Source organism: Balearica regulorum, chromosome 3 (genome assembly GCF_011004875.1).
Source record: "Balearica regulorum gibbericeps isolate bBalReg1 chromosome 3, bBalReg1.pri, whole genome shotgun sequence".
Classification (NCBI taxonomy): Eukaryota; Metazoa; Chordata; class Aves; order Gruiformes; family Gruidae; genus Balearica; species Balearica regulorum.
Genome location: NC_046186.1, coordinates 85,303,779 through 85,324,788, shown reverse-complemented (window position 1 = coordinate 85,324,788; position 21,010 = coordinate 85,303,779). Strand labels below are relative to the sequence as shown.

General features: G+C 38.3%; 1 protein-coding gene across 7 annotated transcripts in view; it reads right to left on the bottom strand.

The window, feature by feature from the left end:
- Positions 1 to 21,010, bottom strand: part of CHRM3 (cholinergic receptor muscarinic 3) — a 284,041-nt gene that overhangs the window by 35,581 nt on the left and 227,450 nt on the right. For 3 of the 7 annotated variants that reach the window (XM_075748775.1, XM_075748773.1, XM_075748774.1), the window contains one exon: positions 2,860 to 2,925. The exons of 2 other annotated variants lie outside the window; for them this stretch is intronic. In XM_075748775.1, coding sequence (XP_075604890.1) covers positions 2,860 to 2,925 — 66 coding nt within the window. Of the gene's footprint in view, positions 1 to 2,854; positions 2,926 to 21,010 lie in introns of all 7 variants that reach the window. 2 more of the 7 variants (XM_075748778.1, XM_075748779.1) reach the window with 1 other exon arrangement.

Below are 21,010 nucleotides of genomic sequence, written 5' to 3'. Positions count from 1 at the left end.
TCTCCCTTCAAGCTAATTTGATCTCAGTGGGGACCCAGGGATTTTTCCTATGGACTTTATCCTATATTGATGGCACAATGTGGCTGAGACTTGACCACAAGGTATGGGCTGGCTTAAATTTTCCCCTACTTTGCAAATACATGACATAAATCCCGAGGACCATATTGGGGACTTATCAAGGATTGCTCCCACAGGCAGCATGGAGATGAGCATCCCACCTGTGCAGAAGGTATATTATGAAGCAGACGACGTTTGAGAAAATAAGGAGGGAAGACACTTCTGCATCCATCCACCTTTAAATCAAGATCTCTATATTGAAGAGAGCGTATCTACGTATCTGGGAGCAGAATTGAGGAAGCGAGTGTCTCAGCTTAGGGAAGCCCAATGCCTGCAGTGGTCCTTCAGCACAGTGCTTCTTACCACGGGCTTTAAGAGGTGTGCCAGTTTTGGCTGAGATAGAGTTAATTACTTGCTGATAGGGTTAAAACAGGACAAGAAGCTGTAGAGATGAAAGCAATAAGGAGCAACAGAGCTCCAGCAGACCTGGAACACCTTTTTTGGAAAAAGTGGAAACTGATAGCAGCCAAATCTTGTATTCCTAAGTCTTAATGCAGGTCCTAACACAGTAAAGCTAATTGCAAAATAATAATTATAAAGATACTTCAGCAACAGCTAGGGTATTAAAAGTGCTGTACATGATACACCTAAGATTGTCCTTGCAAAAAAAATGCATTAGAGAAATCTTGTATAAACAGTGATTTTCCACACTTCAGGGACATCTTCATTTCTTGAATTTAAAACATAAAAGCAAAACATAAGTGGATACACACAATTTCAATTTTAAACTCTTTTCAATTTCAAACTCAATGTCAAAACTCAAGCTCTTTATGGTATGTTTTCAAATTGGAAAACATGCCTATGCAGAAAGTATGCAGCAGTTAGGTCCCGGTAAGTTCATCAAATCTGACTTCAATGTCTTCCTAAAGCTGTATTAGTCTTCTCAACAGAACTTTATTTCATCCTAAATGAATACTTTTGTTAAATTGTTACCCAAATATGTGTTGATGAAAATGCAGTTAATCTATATGAGTATAAAAAAAAGTACCAAATAGTGTGGTTCTTACAATAATAGGTTTTACTTTTATAAAGTGCCTTCATCTTAGACACTATTTAATCAGGTTATGTGTATCTGCAAAGCATATTGAGTTTCTAAGATAAAAGTGTCTAGATAAAAGCACAATATCTCTATTAGGGCTGTTACATACGTGAGGTGATACAATACAATTGCAGTTTCTTATTTTCAAATTATGTAAAATTATCATCTTGCAAAAGATAAAAACAAAGAAAAACCCACCAAACCCTGCTCAGCTTTCAAATATCTTATCTTAACAGTAATGAAGAGTGATTATAAATTAAAAAAACCCAAAACCCAAAAAACCCCAACAAACTGAACTGTGATAGGTAAAAATCTTTCAGTTTCCTTAGGAGCATAAATTTCTGTAGTAACTTAAATTAATTATAATTTTTAATTCATTTAAATTACTACAGAACTGTGTGCACAAGTTCTGAATTTTGCTTCATGAAAATGTAGTTATGGTTTCCTCTCAGCTGAGAAGACCTGTTTGTTTCATATCCAGCCAGGCTTGCTTGGAAAGTCACAGCTTCATTGCATTTGACTGGTCTGAGTTTTTCTGCAGGATTTTCTTTATTTACATAAAACTTAGGCAAAATTTTTCAGTGAAGATCACTGGATCACACAGCTAAATTGCTGTATAGTAAATAAAAAAAGAAGGAAAAGTTGTGACTAATAGTGCTGTTATATTAGATATTCTGAATGTAAACTAGGTTGTGGTGAGAGACCATCCCTTCCTTCCGTGTTTCTCCAGTAGCTCCCTACAGTGATGGGTCACCCTGTGACTGGTGTCTCCAGTAACTTCAGGCACAGTTGTGCCTTCAAAGTATAACTGACCTAACACTTCTAGCCAAAGAAAAAAAGCTTTCTGAATTCTCTTGGTGCTTCTCTAAGACTGAAGGTGGTCAAACCTGTCATCTCTGCTTTTGTCTGAAGTGCAGAGAAGGCATAGTTACACATTTCTCAGTTCAGGTTTCAGATGTGGAAAGACAAGTCTCCTGAGCTGTGATTAAAACCGATTAACCAGTTTAACCTCCTGAGAAACACATATTTCACCTCTCACCACCCACGTCCTCCCTCCCTCTCCTCCCTGGGAGATTCCCATGCCTCTACAAAAGCAACAGAACATTAAAAAAAGCAACCGATTTTCTAACAAACTTTAAAAATGTTTATGTGCTGGCTTCATTTCCCATTGATTATAATTATTAAATGCCACTACATTTAGGTCATGTTCCAAATCAGAAGTAGAAATCCCAAACTTTACTTTAAAAGCTGTTCTTTCATTATTCTTCATCTGGTTATTAGCAGGAAGTGGTAAATAATCCAGAAGTTCCTGTATTATCATTAAATGTCAAATCTTACTTTGCAAACATAAATATATCCTAGAATACATCAGATCCTCTAATACATCACTTAAGTTTAACTGCCATGATCAAAATAACCGGCTGTCTCTTAGCCATGACATAAAGAGGTTTTTCATTAAAAGCAGGAGCAAGTTGTTTTTGTATGAAAAAATGATGTTTATGTCTTCTATATACCTCCAATAAGTATGCAATGAACACAGTGATTCCAATGTAAATGGCATACATCAATCAGCAATCAGCTTATACTTATGCTTGATGGTCAAAACCCACCAAAATTTTTAAAATATTTCACGTTCTCTTTGCCACTATCAGTTGAACTGACTGCATGCTTTCAGAGAAATTTAGGAATTGGACTTACAGAACCTCTGGTTAGTTGGCTGCAAAGTGGTCACTGCAGTCTGACAGGCAGTATCTCTTTGTACCTGATCGCTGAAATTGAAATAACATGAGCTGAAATTGTGATTCCAAAAACAAAATAGCAATACAAAACAAAACAAAACAAAAAAAGTTCTAAACTGAGATTAAATCACCTTCAAGGAAAGCCTAGAAGCAGCTATTATAACATTCACATTAATTCCTTTGAATTGCATTTTAAATTTCAGGGTAGTGTGGAGAAAAGCTTTGGAATGTTAAAATAATTTTTAGAAACTGCAAATCTTGCAGAGCAAGTTATTTTCTCATTTACATCAGTGTAAACTTAGAGCAACTTCGCTAGAAAGTCAGGAGTCACTCCAAGCTTATGTTGATGTGAACTAGAGTAAAATATTGTCCCATTAACTTTTTCTTTCCTTGATTCGTCCCTTAAAGAGCAGCAAAGACTACAGAAAATTAAAGAAATTATCCAGTGGATTATATTTCCATAAGACTCTGCAAACATGTCATTTTACAAAGAAAAGGAGCTACCATTAATCTGCTCTGCCTAGAGACCCTTCAGAAGATGAGTACTAAGAGCTGAGAATAGTCATTTTTCTGATATGATCAGCTCTCAAAATCTCAAGACGACCATGAATAATCACAACTAAGGACATATGAGTATACATACAGCTGTGGATATATATATTGGACTTTGGAAGATGGAGCTAGAAGTCTGTAATCCTGCTTAGCATGGCCCGGTTTGATGTTCATGTCGGGTGATAAAATGCCTGTTTGTATCTCCCATACGAATATTGCAACTTGCACCAGCTCTGATTTATTTTGAATAGCTCAAAAAATTGGTTCGTCCAGTCTAAATTAATTTTCATCAATTTCAAGCCTTGTCTGCATCATCAAGTAGAAACTACATTTTACAGTTGCCATGATAAATGAATAATTAGGTTTTTTTCATTATCAGAATTATTTATCAGTAATTCATTAATGTACAACTGCTGCTTACAGCTCCTCCCCTCTAACCACATCCTAAACAGTCTCCTGCCTGATATTATGCCAAAGGTTGCTTTCCAGACTCAGAGTCATATTCCTAACTCCTGTGTATTTGATTTTGCAGTTTTCATTTAACTGGTTTGCAAGGCAGGACACCCATACAAACACTACCACCTTCTGCACACAAACGCTCTTTTCTTCATTTGTCCTTCTCGCACAAACAGTTATATCAAATGTCCTGGGAAGACAAAATTTTAAAGCTACTATATGGAGGTGAATATTTTTATATCGTATACTTATGTAAATGGATTCTGAAACATATAGTTTGAATAATACAGCATTTCTTTTCTAATTTTAATGGCCCATCCAATCACCATTGAGTAACATAAGACAGGGACATGAATACTTTTAACTACTCTTCTGACTATAGATAGCAGCCAGGAAAATGGACCTTGGGCTATTCGACTTCCTTTCATTTCTAAAACTACCCACTCCCGGCTCTGGTGATAAAGAAGGACTGATTGGTATTAACATTTTCTTTTTCTTTTCTGTCTGCAGACAGACCTAGGCAGCGTATGCTGGATATTTTTATGGATACACAGACCTTCTATCACAGCATAGCATTCATAAACTCTGACAGCTATTTCTACAGGTTGGCAAAGCAAACAAAATAGAATATAGCAACTGTAATTGAGGTTTGTAAAGAAACTTGGCAGAGGGTTGTTCAAGTAAAGAAAGGTCCCATAGTTATTTGCACTGGCTTATTCCAAGAGAATTATTTTTTCACTTTTAGTTGTCAATTCTCCTTGGGATCACAATAGAAAATTTGGTATTTTTTTTCCTTATTTCCATAAGGGTCATGTACAAAATTGAGAATGACAGCCCCGACTTTTATGTAATTGCCTTTTATTAAATGCAAAAGCTACACACAAAGAGTCTGCCACACAGAGAATACTAATCTCATTATTCATTCCCTAGGCAATAATATTTCTGGTCACAAAAAAGAGACATTGTAACATATTTAAAAGTTGTACTGATATATATTAATGGCTGTTAAATTACCAAAAAAGTTTCCTGGCATGACACACGCAACTCTTGTATCTTCTGGCAACGGCACTGAAGTGTCCAGTACAAATAGTGCTTCTGGAAACAGAGACTTTCACTTTCTAGTGCAAATATGGGGTTTGTGCTTCAAAAAAAAAAAAAAAAGACATCCACGATGACCCTATGGATGACTGAAATATTTAACTGTGCTGCAGAGATTCCTGCCTCCTTACCCTTATTTATCAGATTCCCATATAATGTCTAAGAAGTCACACTTGTAGTAGGCTAGTTTGTCACCAACAGACATGTAAATATTTTCTTCGGAATGCCCCAGGAGGAGATCAGCCAAAGGGTCTGTAGGCACCGCTCCTCCCCTGCTGCTGCCTCGCGTCTTTTCTTGCTCTCCTCTTCCCCAGAGCCTCCTGGCGAGGGGGTTCGGAAGTTACAAGCACCCTGGCAGCACTGCACTTCTGAATATGCATGATAGCAGATGAAACCCAAATCTGTGATATTGCAGGACCTGTCTGGTGCCTCTATAACCACATTATTATGGGCTATCTTTAATACATTGATCTCAGTTTTAAGTATGTTGCCAGGTTCTCATAGTCATCACACTCAGAATAAATACTAAGTTTGGAAAGAGTTCAGCTGTTTTTGAAATAGCTAAATAGGAGCCAGATATTGTTTTTAAAAAAATTAAATCCACACAGTGCCAGTGTTGCTTTATTGCTTAGATGATGTTGTTCACATGTAAATGTTGCAAAACTCTTGTAAAAATAATGCTTATTTTCTGAATTGTCCTTCTAAACAGGACAAAGGAGGAGGAGAATATAAAAGAAGAGAGAGTTTCACTCTCTGCTTAGCTGGAGCGCTATGTAGGAAAATGAAATGATCCTGAAGTTTGGAAGTGTGTTACAACGTGACCCTGGCAGACTGCGTCACAGGTTGCAGGAGCATCTCCAGTCTGAGCAGACTGCTCCTCTCCTCCATCTCTTGAAACATTACCTTGACAGGAAATTTTTGTTTTCTTTTGAAACAAATTGAAAAATTAAAGCAGAACAAGAAGCAATGTGGAGAAGGCACACTGAGTGATGAGGCTAGGGGAGAAAAAAAGGGAACGAGAGCAGAAGAGGTGAGAAAGGCTTTAACATTTCAAAGGAAATATTCTTGTCACCCTTCCCGGAGCTGCTCTTTGCCGTGAGGTTGTCAAGGATCAAGGCTATATATCAACATGTGCAAGTCACCTCAATTTTGACATTTCCTATTTTTGCAGAGCTTTTGATATTGGAACACTAATAACGGACCTTTTAACATGGAGTTCAGCATGTAATTCTGATTTCTAGCTCTTCAAAGATCTAAAGTCTGAGTGGTGTCAGGAGTCCTTTCATTAAGGATTCTTTCCTGATTCGTCCATACAAAAATGTATTTACATTTATATGCTGTATTTTCTACATGCTGCTGATCTGATTATATTGACCTACTTCCCATTTTTGCTAGACACAAGACAGTCATACATTGTGATTTTAATTTACTATAAACATAAAAACAAACTAAACTGACAACCAATAAATATATAAATAAATAAACAATGGGAGTCAAGCACTCCAGGGATCAAAAAGCCTGCAAGAAACCAATGCTCAGAATACTGATTTCTGATAAGCAGTAACAGCATATTAAAATATCTCTCAGTCTGACATTTGGCTGAAAGTTGCGTATTGATTGTACTGAAGTGATTCTGCAAAACCTTGCTGAGACTGGCAGTGCTAATCAAAAAGAGAATGTAAATCTTCAACAGGAATTTCATCTTTTCAGAAAATGAACAGTAGGATGGATGTTTCTTGTACAAGCTTTTAATTATTTCTAAATTATCAGCAGTCTTTTGACAATGAAGCAGGTGGATTATAACGGTTGCTCTAAATGCAAAGGAAAACATCTTTGCCAAATGAAGGAAACGTGCACTATTGCAAGCCTGTATTGACCACGTAAGATGAAGAACATGTTGTTAAAAACGACAGAGCAAATTAACCAGTTTGATAAAACATGTGACAGCTCCCTGGATTTGCTGACTACTTTACATAATTACAATAGCTCTTCAACAATGTCACTCTCCATAGATCATTTTAGTTGTTTTCTCAAGGTGCATTAATTCTTGCCACTTTTCCAATTTACCTCATTCTTGTTTATTCAAGTTTCCTCTTTTTTTTCTTACCCTTGATCATTACCTACACTTTAATGTAAGCCAGTCCTAAGAATTCATGGCAGTCATTTCAAGAGAACAGAAGTGTGAACCTCCACTTATGTAAATATCACAGGCAAACCAGCAGACCTGCTGCTGTGCTCCTGTTTGCCGAAGAAGTAAAGCCCTGTGCCAGCATTTCCAAAACTGGCTACCTAAATCTATGCACCTAAATGTATGAGCATAAATCCGAGCTGCTGATTCAGAAACTCTGAGTCACCCTGTAACTGCTGGACCTCCCAGGGCACAGAGAAAGCACATGGATCTAAATTCTTCATCCAGCCCAACTAAGAGACACTGCTGCCCCCTCTGCCAACTCTGGGTCCCCTGGCTACTCCGGATTCATCTTCTGTCTGCAGGAAAACAGAGGGCTGATGGCATTGGTATTTCATGTAGCAGCAGAATACATCACGATGGAAATGTACCTCCCCTGAATTCCCAGGAAACGTCATAGGAATACCCGGGACGCCTTTTGCAGTATTGCTGCCGCACTGGCCCAGTACACTTGCTTCCAGCCTCATGACAATCATTTCACGCTCTAGGATCCCAATCCAGTATGACTTCCTTTCAGGTTATAATTACCTTGCAGCTGGCTTTGTTTCTATATACCTCAAACAAAAGGCAACTTTTGAAAAAGGAGTCATTATTCACAGCAATACCACGTGCTGAACAACTTCTGTCCTCCTCCTGCTTGCCTGGAACTCTGTACACAACAAGAAGAGAAGCTGTGGCAGGACTACACAGCTTGGAAGATGTTGTATACTTGGTACAAACAAATACTGAAATCTGTTAAGCCCAAATGTGGTATTACCTCAAAAATAATCTCCATACCAGTTGCTTAGTTTTATGACAAATTCCCTTTTCATTCCAATGCTGCCTCCTTCAAATTCACAAACTATTGGCTAAACTTTCTTTCCTAGTTTTTAGTTATCCATAGGCTGGGAACTTCATAAAGCAAAATAATTAAATGGTCTAGTCTGGAACAAACAAGTTAGCCCCATCATTCCAGACAATAAACGTCACAAAGCCTGGCAACACAGAAAGACAAAGGGAAGAGTAAATAGAAGCAGGTTTCCAAGAACTCTCTTAGTATTCTTCTTATACATTACCTTAGATTGTTTGACACCATACGTGATGTCGCTGGCTTTCCTGCCAGAAATCTCAGGGCTCAAGGACCCTGCCAGTTAAGAACTTCTTATATGAAGTGCTGCTTGAGAATTATCTTTATTAAAGGAAGAATAAAAGTATATCAAGCTAAGAAACTGCATTAAAAATGGTGTAGTGCTGAAGACACTTGTAGTTCTTGTCATTGGACCCACATGGATTCAGAAATTGTAACCAACGTGTGCTGCACTGTACAGTGGTCTCCTGCTACAACTGTTCTTTGTAATATCTCAATAAACACATGTGGGCAGGGCACCTCATAGCAGAAATTGCCCCAAGTGCTTTATTTTTATCACTGAAGATACCACATAGGTAATGACATAAGGGCTTATAATTTAGAACATCATACAACAACCTGAAGATTATAAGAAAGTTCTAAAATATTTTCCAACTAGACTGAAAGAGTTCAGCCCCTACCTTAAAAATCTATGCAAAAATTGTGCATAAATTCCTTTGATATGACTCCTAGACTTATAAGCTGCCCATAACAAGCAATTTTGATAATTTAATTTGCTTATTAAAATCTGTTTTGCTTATTTTGCCATGAAATTGTGGGGCTTTTTTCTTAAACTACAAACCACACTGCCATTATTTCATAGAATAATAGAATCCTAGAATCACACAATGGTTTGGGTTGGAAGGGACCTTAAAGATCACCTAGTTTCAATCCCTCTGCCATGGGCAGGGACACCCTCTTCTCAGAAACTTAGTGATTCATTTTTTTTAATAGCAAACAGAGGGTTGCATTGGTTGCAATAAAGGCCTTATTTTAACAGGTATCCCAGTAAATAAAGCAGAGAAGCTAAACAAACAAACAAATTATGTTTTATATAAAGAGAACTGCTTTCAAATGGGCTTTCATAATGTATCAATGATTTGCTAAGGGGAATCTACAGTCACTGCATTTTGGCTTTCAGCTATTCTCACTATGTTGTTTAAGTATTATAATCAGTTCACATAGCACAAACTCTAAACTTCAGATTTACAAGGAAATGAAATGTGGGAAAATAAACAGGAAATGGTAAAGCATACACATCCATCTGCAGAAGGAAACCGCCTCTCAGAATGTATTTATTTAGAAATAAATAAATGGATATCACAGAACATGATACTTAATGTAATTTGTATTGCAAGCTAGTTAAAAAGACAAAACCCAGGTGAATTGTGGTATATTCAACCTTTTCCTTTGAGTCTTCACTGATTCTATGAGCAAAAGTTAATCTGATTTTACTCAGACATCACTCATTCTGCCTTCAGTGAGAGCTTTGTATCAGTTAAGCCTCAACAAGTGGCCACCCACTAACAAATAAAGATATAGCTGCTGCCCAGAAGGGTGGACAGTCATGATTTAGCGTGACACTAGAAGCAAACTCAAATAGTGGAAAGGGGATTGAGCAAACAGAAAAGAAGGACAAGTGTCAGTACAATAAAATGACAGGAAGTTATCTGGAAGGATATGTCCTAGTTGTCCTAGAGAAAATGAGAACTGAAAGACTGGCAGCAGGAAAAGGGTCCAGAATGATGTGCATTTGAAAGCTGTTCGCATAGAAAGACTAGGGTCATTCAAGGAAAAGAGAAGACAGTCAAGCTGATATACTATAGCTTTGGACATTCCTGTATATTACTTTATAGTTTCTTGAATTTGCAATGAGTTTTGCCTTATGTATGCTTACTTTACACTACCTCCAACTCCTTTTGACATCAAACTTGAGACGATGTCCCAAGTCACATTTAATCTCAGTGTAGCCTCAACAACACTTGCTCCTGCGCCAGCCTCTTTCAGCCTCTGCCTCCATGGATAAACTAGTCTTTGGACTGCCCAGTGGTTCCAGAACGGTGACCTGGGAGATTTACCCTCTGAACCCACAACGCACTGAAGGAAAAAGGAGGCTCTGGATAACACACTCATCTCTAGGCCATTGATCTCCCTCATATAATCACCCAAAAATATAAACCTGGATGATCAGAGTCAGTCTTTCTTAAAGATGGACAGTCTAAGACACTAGGTAGGACAGCAAAGGACTTTTTTCATTCAGCAGGGCTCATTTCAGTCTCTGCTGTGCACATTTTGTCATTTTGTATTCATAGGTACTGAAACTGTATAAAAAAGCTCAGTCAAAAATTAAAAACAGTTTTGCCAAATGTTACCCAGAAAGTATTGCCGGCCTTATCTTGCATTTTACCACATAGTGTTTTTATCAAGGTAGACAATACTTCTTTATGCAATACTGCAACCATTACAAATATCAGAATAAAAAATAAAAAAGTAACTTTAAAAATACCAAATATAAACTTTGCCTGAGATAATGCTAAAGCATACCATTAATGATTAAACTATTGCAGTATTTATAGACTCAGTAAATTGCTTACTAAAGTCCATTACCATTTTCCTTTTTATTTCTGCTGGTACTTTGTCATTTATTAGCACAGTAAAAGTTCCTGAAAGATCTAACTGCTATTACCTGTATCTTAACGTGTTTGGCTTTTTTACATTTATCCTGGGCTTGGAATGTTTTTTTTTCACTTATTATCGTGGGTTTTAAGTTAATGGCTGTTAACATTGCTGGTTTACATTCTCAGTTGCAACCTCAATTTTGTGTGTGAGTGTGTCTGGAAGATTAGTGATTTCAAGCTTCAATGGCACACTGAAAACTTAATAACCTCTCTCTTGAATTAGAACACTGCAACCTACGTAAACAACACTGAGTCAAACTTCACCCCACCAAGGCAAGAATTACAGTCTCATTAATAATCAGATGAGGCCATGCCCCGTTGTGGCAACCTTCAGAGATGGCTGCATAGCACCAATTTTCTGAACCCTGAGGAGGGAATGTGGGACATGAGGCACTTGAAAGAACAAGCCTTCACAGTCAGAGCTAAAACAAATCCATAGCAGAGCAGCATAGAAGTGGTTCTGAAATCCTGTCAAATGCTGATTGGCATCCTGTGGTGCTTAAAAAAGTTGGTTAATTCTCACTGCAACTCCCAGAGCTTGCAGAGAAGCAAATTCTTCTTTGTTTCAGTTTGATCTATGAGATTTATGGGAAAACTTGAAGATTGATTGGGTTTTTTTGTTTGTGGGGGGTGTGTGTGTGTGTGTGTTTTTTAAGCTAAACTCCATGTATCTATCTGTGAGGTGAATTTGTGGTCGGATGGGGTTGCTGAGCCACTGGTGTTTGGCCACAGGAGGGAGAGGAAGGGACGGACAGGACTACCAGGGCAGTATTGCCCTTTGCAGCTCCACCTAACTCTTTGAGCATTGAATGCATCAATGCTCAAAGAGAGTGGAGACCTGCAGGCTGCTCTGTGCTGTGCAGAGCACAGTGATTCCCTGGGATCATCACAGCAAACAGCATCATGGCACAGGCAGGAGTGCTACCCGCCATCAGGGACTAGTAACAGTGCAGGCCAGTGCTTGACAGAAAACTGGAACATAGCAGGGAATATTGGACCTGAACAGTGACAGCTCAAAGCTTTCAGTGGATCAATCCAAAGCCTTACGTGCATGGCATTTGCTTTAAAACAAACTGCCCTCAAGAAACAGTCAGATCAGAGACTCGGTAAGTAACGTGAAATCATCTATCTTACGTCAAGCTGAATAACAAAACTAAATATACTCTGTAAAACAAGAGTGATGAATATTTCTGTCCAAAGGTTAGAGATGTTAGGTATGCTACAGCAGCTCTTCAAAATTCAGCTGCATTAGCAGACTCCCAGGCTCCTAATAGATGAAAACCAGTAATATGACAATTACATAAGTAAACGAGACAGCACCTGAAATTCCAGTAAGAAACAGCTAAAACAGGTGCATACTATTGTAACACTCACTCAGTGGGAGTCCTTCAGGATTTCGTAGCCTGAGAATTTCAAAGGTTAGGTGCTGGGACCTTCAGTCCCCAGCCTAAAAAGAAATGCTTACAAGTTTACAGTGTCAGCTAAGATGGTAACACAATTCTAAAGTACTGCAGGAGAAAAATAGCACACTTGAAGCTAAGTTATCAAGCAGTGAAGGTAGGAATTACATTAACTTTGGCTTCATCCATATATTTATCTTTCAACAGATAAGTAAGGGCAGCTGGATGCAGCCACAAAGGTGATAAGGATGGTGGTAGCCTCGCCCTTGGGATGTGACTGCTCCCTATCCCACAACCCTGAATACAACCACCCTGAGACTCCAACAAGGGATGTCCAGTGTGAGGATCAGAAGCAAAGTCATATGAACAGCAATGACAACAGCAAGACAAAACAATCTACTATAAGATAAGGTTATATAGAGGCACAATGGTACAGCACTAGCTAACAGCACTGGCAAGACAATGACTGTTCCCTGAAAAATTCTCATTTTTTGAATTGCTTTTATCCTACATTAATGCAAGCACAAAAACTTTTTAACTGTTTCTCTAGGAAGATTTGAAGTGTGAGAAACTACATGGTGCATGACTGCAGGTCACTACAGGACAATGGAAACTGGAAACTTATCTCCTTTGGCCACCTGGTTTGCAAGTTTGAGACATGCCCTGTCTCCTTTTAAGCAGACTTTCCATGCTGCACAAAATTAATGACCATATTTTTGATCTGCTTTGGTTTACTTTTTTCCAATCCTGCAGATACAGCAAAGAACTTTAGTATGGAAAGAGAAACCTAAAACTTGTTGAGTTTGGGTTTTTTCCCCATGTAGTTCTCCTTGTCAGTTGCCTCAAGGGCTTTATCCAGCTCTTTGGAATGCTTCTACCTCCTTAGTCTTAATGGATTCATGCCATGTTTTCCATCTAAACATGCCACTGCTTTAGTGTTTCCTTACGTCAATGACATTGACCGAATGGTTCACTCCTCAAGTAATCATCAACCTTTTAAAAGTACCTGTATATCAGAATAAATCCTTAGCTGACCTCAGCCTCAGTTAGCCCACCCCATAGCAGGCACAAGCAGGGGTTGCTGGAACAGCACGTGCAACCCCTGGACACAAGAGACTGCAGGATTTCTGGATCAGAAGGGTCCTGTGATATATTGTGTCCTCACAATGTACTCCCACATTTTAATCACACAGACCCTGATTTACAATCTGTCTGCTTGGATTTTTTTTTTGTTGTTGTTGTTTGGTTTTTATACAATTCTCAGGCTATAACCTTAAAATATGGTATTCCATAGAAGTGTTTCTCCAACTTTTTGAAAATCTGACTTTTCTTTTTTTCAGTTGTCTGTATTGCTCCTGTAGAAGGCTTGAGCTGTCTTAGAAGAAAGTATTTCTTCAGCTTTTCCTAAAGCTTTTCAGTCAATCTCAAAGCCTTTGTGATTCTCAAGAGGGGTTACAGCTCACTGCTTGAAAAACACTATTCTGCAACCAAATATATTCCCAAGTCTTCCTTACTAAAGAACTGAATTTAAAATCTGATAATACAAGAAGAATGTGGCAAATTTTCTACAGGACAAGTTAAGAAAATCCTCCAAGAAACCACTTTGATTGGTACTCAGGTTACTCAGGGCTTTATTAATTGCCTATTCACCCACCTAATTAAAACACTTTCCTGAAATAGTGATGAGCAAGCATTACAGAAAATTTTATTTTACTCTCACATTTCCCTTCAAAAATGGTCAGCCTTTCATCTGATGAAAATTAAATGGGATAGATTCATAAAGTAGAGTAATATAGAAAACTCGGCTGAGACCATTTGATTTTTAACAGCTTATTCCCTTGTATCCAAGAGCTTAAATAGTCCTCTATTTCAGCTTTTTGATTACTTTGATATGTGCTGCTCTATCCTCTTGGAACCATCTTCTAGGAGGCTTATTGATTTTGTGAGAAATCCATTTTCTGGTTTTCCAACAGGCTATAAAACTGTCATTGTCCATATGATGAAATTCTTAACGGTTCTTTACATATTGGTCTTGTTTCTCCTTCCTCCATTCCCCTTTACATGTCCGGAGAAATTTCCCTGAAGGCACATGGATGCTTTTATCTCCATACAGCCCTGTAGCTCCTTCTTCCGGCTCTCAGAATGACTGGGATGTGACCTATAGTGGGCGTGAATGTGAGCTGGTGTTTTTCATCGCGCAGTTTAACTTACGTGGGATCCCTCTTGTCACGAAGACAGACAGCTAAAGGAAACTGCGCTATTGGGACTGCACAGAAAGGAACAACATTTCTTAGATTTAAAATCAAACCAAACACTAGGACCTGTTTTATTAAAACTCCTAATAAAAGCCCAACAATCCAGATACAAAAATGGGCCCGACTGACCCGCACAGTGACCTGTTTTCTCAGCACTTCGTATGACAGCCCCAGCCCCAGCGCAGGCAGCCTGCAGCAGCTCCAGCTGTTGGTGAGGGACCTGGATGGTTTCCAGCCACTCCAGTCAGCTCAGTTCACCACTGGTTATTCCTGAGGCTGCACTTCACCTAGGAAAATCTATATGAATAAATGAAGTGTTATGACCTATAAGGAGAGGATTGTACAAAGTTCATGGAGTTTTTTTGCATGTCACCTGACAACACTCACAGTAGGCACTTCTTATTTTCTAGTGCATAACATCTCTCTCAGGTATCTCCAGTACAGGATCATTTCTAGTATTAAAGCAGGGGAAGAGTAGCCAAAAAGGGGAGAATAAAATTCTGAGTCCACTGAAATATTCACAGCTTCATGTTGAAACTTCCACGATCTTCAGTTAAAAGAAAAGCAAGGGAAAAAATATGACAGACTCAAAAATACGTGGGAAAATATGTCCTGTCCCAGGACATCTGGGCACCCTCGCTACAGCTAATTTGGAGAAAATCCACAGGTTGCCATCTGTGCTCCCTGCCCAGTGAGGATAGGGACCTGGCCAAGTGGAGTTGGCTGGGAGTGGAACAGATGGAGAAGAAAGGATCATCTTTCCAAAGGACAGTACAGCTGCCTCTCCTGTGCGCGCTCACTCCAGACCCTTGAAGGGAATTCAGCCAGAACTTCTGCCATGGGCTTCACTGCAGTAATTGCAACCCTTCACATAAAGACCATTGCATTAAGCAATTATCTAATCCTAATTGCAGTTTGGATGAATGTCTAAAGGAAGTTGTTTACAACTCTAGAAACAGAATGCTTTAAAAGAAACTCTGTGGGAATTTGAGTCCACATGCATTTTCTTAACCAGGCATTTTCTTAACCATTGAACTTAACAGATTCTTCTTGCTATGATTCTAGTTAAGGGTTTTTTTACGAATAGAATATTTTTTGCAATTGCTGTTCTTTTTATACTGTGTTTCTAGCTGGCAAAATTTGGAAGGCATTCAGAAGCTAGATTTCCCACAGTTTCTGACTGCTATCCAGCTTCTGCTAGTTAAAAAAGCAGTTAGTGCTGTTTTCAGAACTAAAGTAAAAAAAAAAAAAGGTGCCAGACAATATTTAAGAAGGATTGTTCTAAATTGTTCTAAACATTTGGAGAACCTCGATGAAGTGTGATAAATTATTAATTTATGAATTAAAATTTCCCTATTTTTATTTCACATTAATAGAGGAGAACAAAATTCCCTACAAAAAATTTAGTTTAGCATAAAATTTTATTTTTAGAGAAAGCACTTCAGCAGAAGGCTAGCTGTGTGCTGTATCTGTTCAAGAAACAACATGCACTGAAAAATGCCCCTTCTGATTTTGGTAGTTCTTTTAAATAGACTCTATAGTGGCTGACAATACTATCACTTTTTCTTAAAACATGCAAACAGGAAGTCTCAGTGCTCTTTTTAAAAGTAAAGTTTCAAGTCAGGTTTGATAAATATAATGTTGGTTCTTATGTGTTCTTATCACATTAGTGGAATATTTGTTGAAAGCAGGATATACCTTCTGCCTGGGACTACATAAATCTGATTCATACAAGTCTGATTGCTCCATGCTTCAGTTGAAAGAAACAGAAAAAGTTTGAATTATTTTTCCCTTAAGCCTTATTTCTAAGCACTCTAGGGGCATTCCACAGATGCTGCGAGGCTGTATGTGTTGACATTAACACTAAATAAAGGTGCTGTTATATGCACATTTGCAACATAAAGTGTCAGAACCACTCATGTACAGAGAAAACAAATGTGAATTTCCTTGAGCTACATTGATCCTAGCAATAGAAACAAGAAATCCAGACTCCAAAACAAAGCCCTGAGTTTGCATTCCATATGTATGTGTGTTTACAACTGCTTATTTCTTTTTTATGTTCTTATTTATTAACCAGTTATAGAATCTGGGGTTGAATCTCGGCTTTGTTTTTAACCCTCTGCAAGGCACAGCACAAAGTGGAGCTGCCCCATGAGCGGACTGAGAAATGTCACATAGATATAGTATCATCCTTTGTCTCCCTGTGGCAGAGGCAAGAGGCAATATAGGGCAGCAAATATCTAGCACAAACTATTTCTTCCACAGTAGAAACAGAACAAAAGCCCCAGGCAGCCCTGGAAGACATCCTCCCTGTCCATACTGGTTTTTGACTAGGGAGGTTGGTTTTCTTGTCCTGCAATATCCAATTCAGACAATAAATGTAAATGATGTACCCTTATTCCTCTGCAGGTATGTACTTGCTGATTCGTAGGCCAGGCTCCTGATAAAAAGTATCACTTTTTTTTTTTTTTTTATTCAGCTTTAATAGCAGCTCAGCTGCACAAAACTGAGCAACAATATATATCAATCACCTAAAGGCATGGTCTATTTTAAAAAAATCTTAAAACACAACTGACTTTTCTTAATAACATTCCCTCATGCCATATAGATGACCAGTTTAACTAGACAACCATAATTTTTAGAATTTAAGCCAATTAGGAAGTAAAGTAGGAAACATGACAGGAATCTAGTTGACTAATCTGCAACCATTCTAATAATTCCTGAACAGTAAGAGTAAATATTCTTATATAGAGAGAATCTCTTCATGATTTTAAAAGACCCTACGGAAAAACCCAAGAATGAGATGTTAGATCTCCAAGGCACTATACCACCATGCAGATGACTTCATAGAAATCCCTTTCTAAAGGAATTTAATATTTGAATATTAGAATTAGGAAGTTTGGTGAATATATGCACTTTTATTTCACCCTTCAAGGTACAGAATCAACATATTTCTCCAGCACTTTGATTAAAAATATTTTCAGATAGTAATCTCTCTTTCTTACGTGTTTATATGGAGACTACGACCATAGCTTCTGAACCTCTTCTAGACACAATGTCTCATGAGATGGAGAAATGCTAATGCTCCCAGTCAGTAAAGGGGGGTTAGATTAAACTGATGATTATTAACTGATTCGCTGATGGTTATCCAGCCATGATTGCAGCAGAATGGGGAGTTATGTGTTTAGGGCGTCCTACGGCAGCTCACTGACCAGGGCACAGATCTACCTCTGACTACAGCACAGATTTATCCCTGGAGTTTGGCTATCAGTGTTTATTTCAGTGACCTCCTGACTTGGGCCCAACTGGAAAAACCCTGCTGTGAGCTTGGAGCATAACAGTTTTCTGTAATTGTTTTTGCACAGCTTCTTTGTAAATTTATGATAGAGTTTAAGTTGCAACACTATGAATTGTTGTATCCATACATATTATTTTCTCTCCAACAAACCCAAATGATGTGGCTAATAACTTCTTTCATAGATAGTATTAAGCAAAGTTGAGTTGAACCCAGAACATAACAGAGCAGAGATATCGCTTGCTTAATCTAGATGGAAAAAAAAAAAAAAAATCTTTCTGATCCAACATTGTCCAAACATCATTATATGTCTTAGTTTTTGAAGAAGAAGAAAATCAATATAAATCAAAAATCCCTTCAAGATATAACTGAGATTCTTTCCATTAAAGTTATACACCATAAAGAAACAAATAAAAAAAAAAAACCCAACCAAAAAAACACCTAAGGAAATGAGGGATGTCTGGAGAAGCCCTAGCTTATGTAGGTAATATATTATGTTGTAAAATGGACAAAACAATACTGCTTATTTGTGTGCCAATTAGGAAGCTTTGATGTGTGACACTGAGCAGAGGTATAAATAACAAACATTTTTGTTGCTGTAAACCAACAAGTTATTCCCCTACTAAATGGGATAGGGGAACTCACTTGTAACGGTGGAAAAAAAAAAAAAAAAGTACTGTGGGCACCATTCACCACTCACAGAAATTCTGCCACAGGAAGAGAGCCCAAGAAGCTGCAGCAGAGGTATGCTGAATATAACTCCTCCTTCCCTTCCCAAAACTCCCACCTGTACATTCCTATTTTCCAGAGAGTTTGGCTGTCCTTTCCCTATTGATGCATGGGGTATGGGTAGTTGACAATAAAGGTTTATTATTCATTCTCCTTTTGATAGCAGCAGATTAAGTTTCTTAATTTACAAAGAGCATAGGTGTTACACAGTCTACACTAAATGTTGTTAATCATTGCTTGTCGATTCTTTGCATTCTATAAGATGCCATGCATACCAGGATTTTACAGCTGTAAAACTTTCCCTTCAGGAAAGACTAGACAGAATAGTTGCAGTTTGATGTCGTACAGGATGACGTTTTGCCTGAAGACATCAATCAGTATTGGCACAGATGCAGAAGCATGGTACAGCTGGGAAGGAGGGGAAGTGAAAGTGCGCTGCAGCTATGTGACATGTGGAAGCTGATAGCAACACACTGCTTGCCAGAGACTGGAAAAAAGTCAAATGGCAAAATGTAAGGTGTGAAGTAGAAATAAAGTGGAAAAGCAATCGAGGGGATGGTCGAGAAAAGATGTGATATTAAAGATATCAAATATGCTCAAGTCTGAAGTAGGGTTATACCTACACCACAGAAGTGGCTCTACTTCTTTTGCTGAGCAAAACCATCTCTTGCAGAGATGGTCTGGAATACCTCTTGCAGTTGTGGCCTCCTGTGTTCAGGGAGGAGGAACCACAGACCACAGCAGGAGTAGAGAGGAGCTATGAGGATAACAAGGGGAACTCATCCCAGGAGTAGAGTCAGGCTGGAGGCTGAGGAGCATGACTTCTGCCCATAAACATAGCAACAGACAACTCGTTCCCGCTCCCCAAAAAAGGAGGGTAGCTATGAACAAAAGCAATTGCATAGTAAAATGGTATAAAAACAGATGTAAAGGGAATTACAGTAGTATTTGAATGTAACTCTGAAAAGGTCAAAATATAGTCTCAATCTGCTCTCCATTATGCATCCCAAGATAGATGGAAAATAGGACTTGATTTAATATGTTGCTACCCTTTCTGCACAGTACATTTCACTCGAGTCTCTCAATATCCATTGCACTAGATTTATATTCGTAGTTAAAAGAGTCATAACTTCTTCAGAGTGAAGAAGCATCAACTGCCTACCATGAATCTGTGCAATGATGCGCTCTTTTAAGATTAAAAAATGCTTGAAATGCCCTGGAGTTAAAAGCGAAAAATCAGCTAGGCCATCCATTAATATATTCGTTCTGTTTGCAAATAATACAGCAGTGTAGGAGAATATAAATAGGATTTTAGTTCCCAGAAAGTCCTGTAATTACAGTGGGAAAAAGACTTGCTATTCAGTCAAGACTTTGTCTCATGATGCTTGTACGTGCAGTCATGTCCACAGCATGTGAGCATATGGGTGAACATTCTCCACGCAGAGCGCAGATGCCAGTGCAGCCATGTGCTCTTACCCTGACATGGTCTCTGCTATCTCGACAAATTTTCATTCAGTGAAATGAAGTGTGTTTCTGGGGTGGAACACAGCAACTGTTTAATGGCACACCATGATGCTCTACAACAGCGTAGGATAAAGTGCAGAAAGGAATACGATACTATATTTAACATTTCCTAATGGAGTTTTCCCTGTAGCTGTCTCTCTTGTTAAGTACGAGGAGGACTGTAAGTTGCACCTTTCATCCTATTGTGCATGTACAATACTGCAGCTTGTAAAACAAAACACAGCTAAACATGTATGAATTCATATGGAAACGTATAGGGGTAGGATAAAAGCACAAAGATACCTGGACATTTCTTCCGCTTATGTCACTTGACTAGTTGACTCTTTTCCCTGGGAGACAACCAATTAAATAACTGTTGAAAATTACGTTCGGAACTTTTCCTTTCTCAGAACCTTTTTCTTAATCTCCAGAATTTCGGTTATATAAAAGGGCTATAAAACTGCAGAATTAAAATAAAGCAGCTAGGACTTTATCCTCTGCTAGTAAACCAAGATGAATCTGACAATTTGCAAAATATGACCATCTAGGGAAATGAGAAAGGTCTTATGATGTGTGAAGTTTTATCATGTCATACTTTAAAATTGTTTTAAAACCTCAGTAGCATGGAACTGAGTTAATTCACAGCCACAAGGAAATAGGTTACACTTCATTTAAAGCTGTAAATCCTTTTAATGGTATTTAACTGTTTGAAACATTGGACAATTTCCACTTGGGTCTGAAAAGGACAGTAAACAAAAAACAAAACTGAAATAGCAGAACCACCAAAAAGATTAAAGGTGCCTTTGGCTGTGCTCTGGAGGCATAAGCTCTATCATCCCATCTCAGTGCAGCATCGAGCACACAAAGTTAGGGCACGACACCAGTCACACAGCAATTGTGTGTGTGTGTGCTTACGCATAAAAGAATTCACAGACAAAGGGGGGGAAATGCAACTGATGGACTGGATCTTTTGATGACAGTGATCACAGAAATGTGAAAAATGTTGCAAATACAGACACTAAATTATAATGTAGTGAAAAGAACCAGTTGAGAAAAATCAATCTCTTCTTTTAGG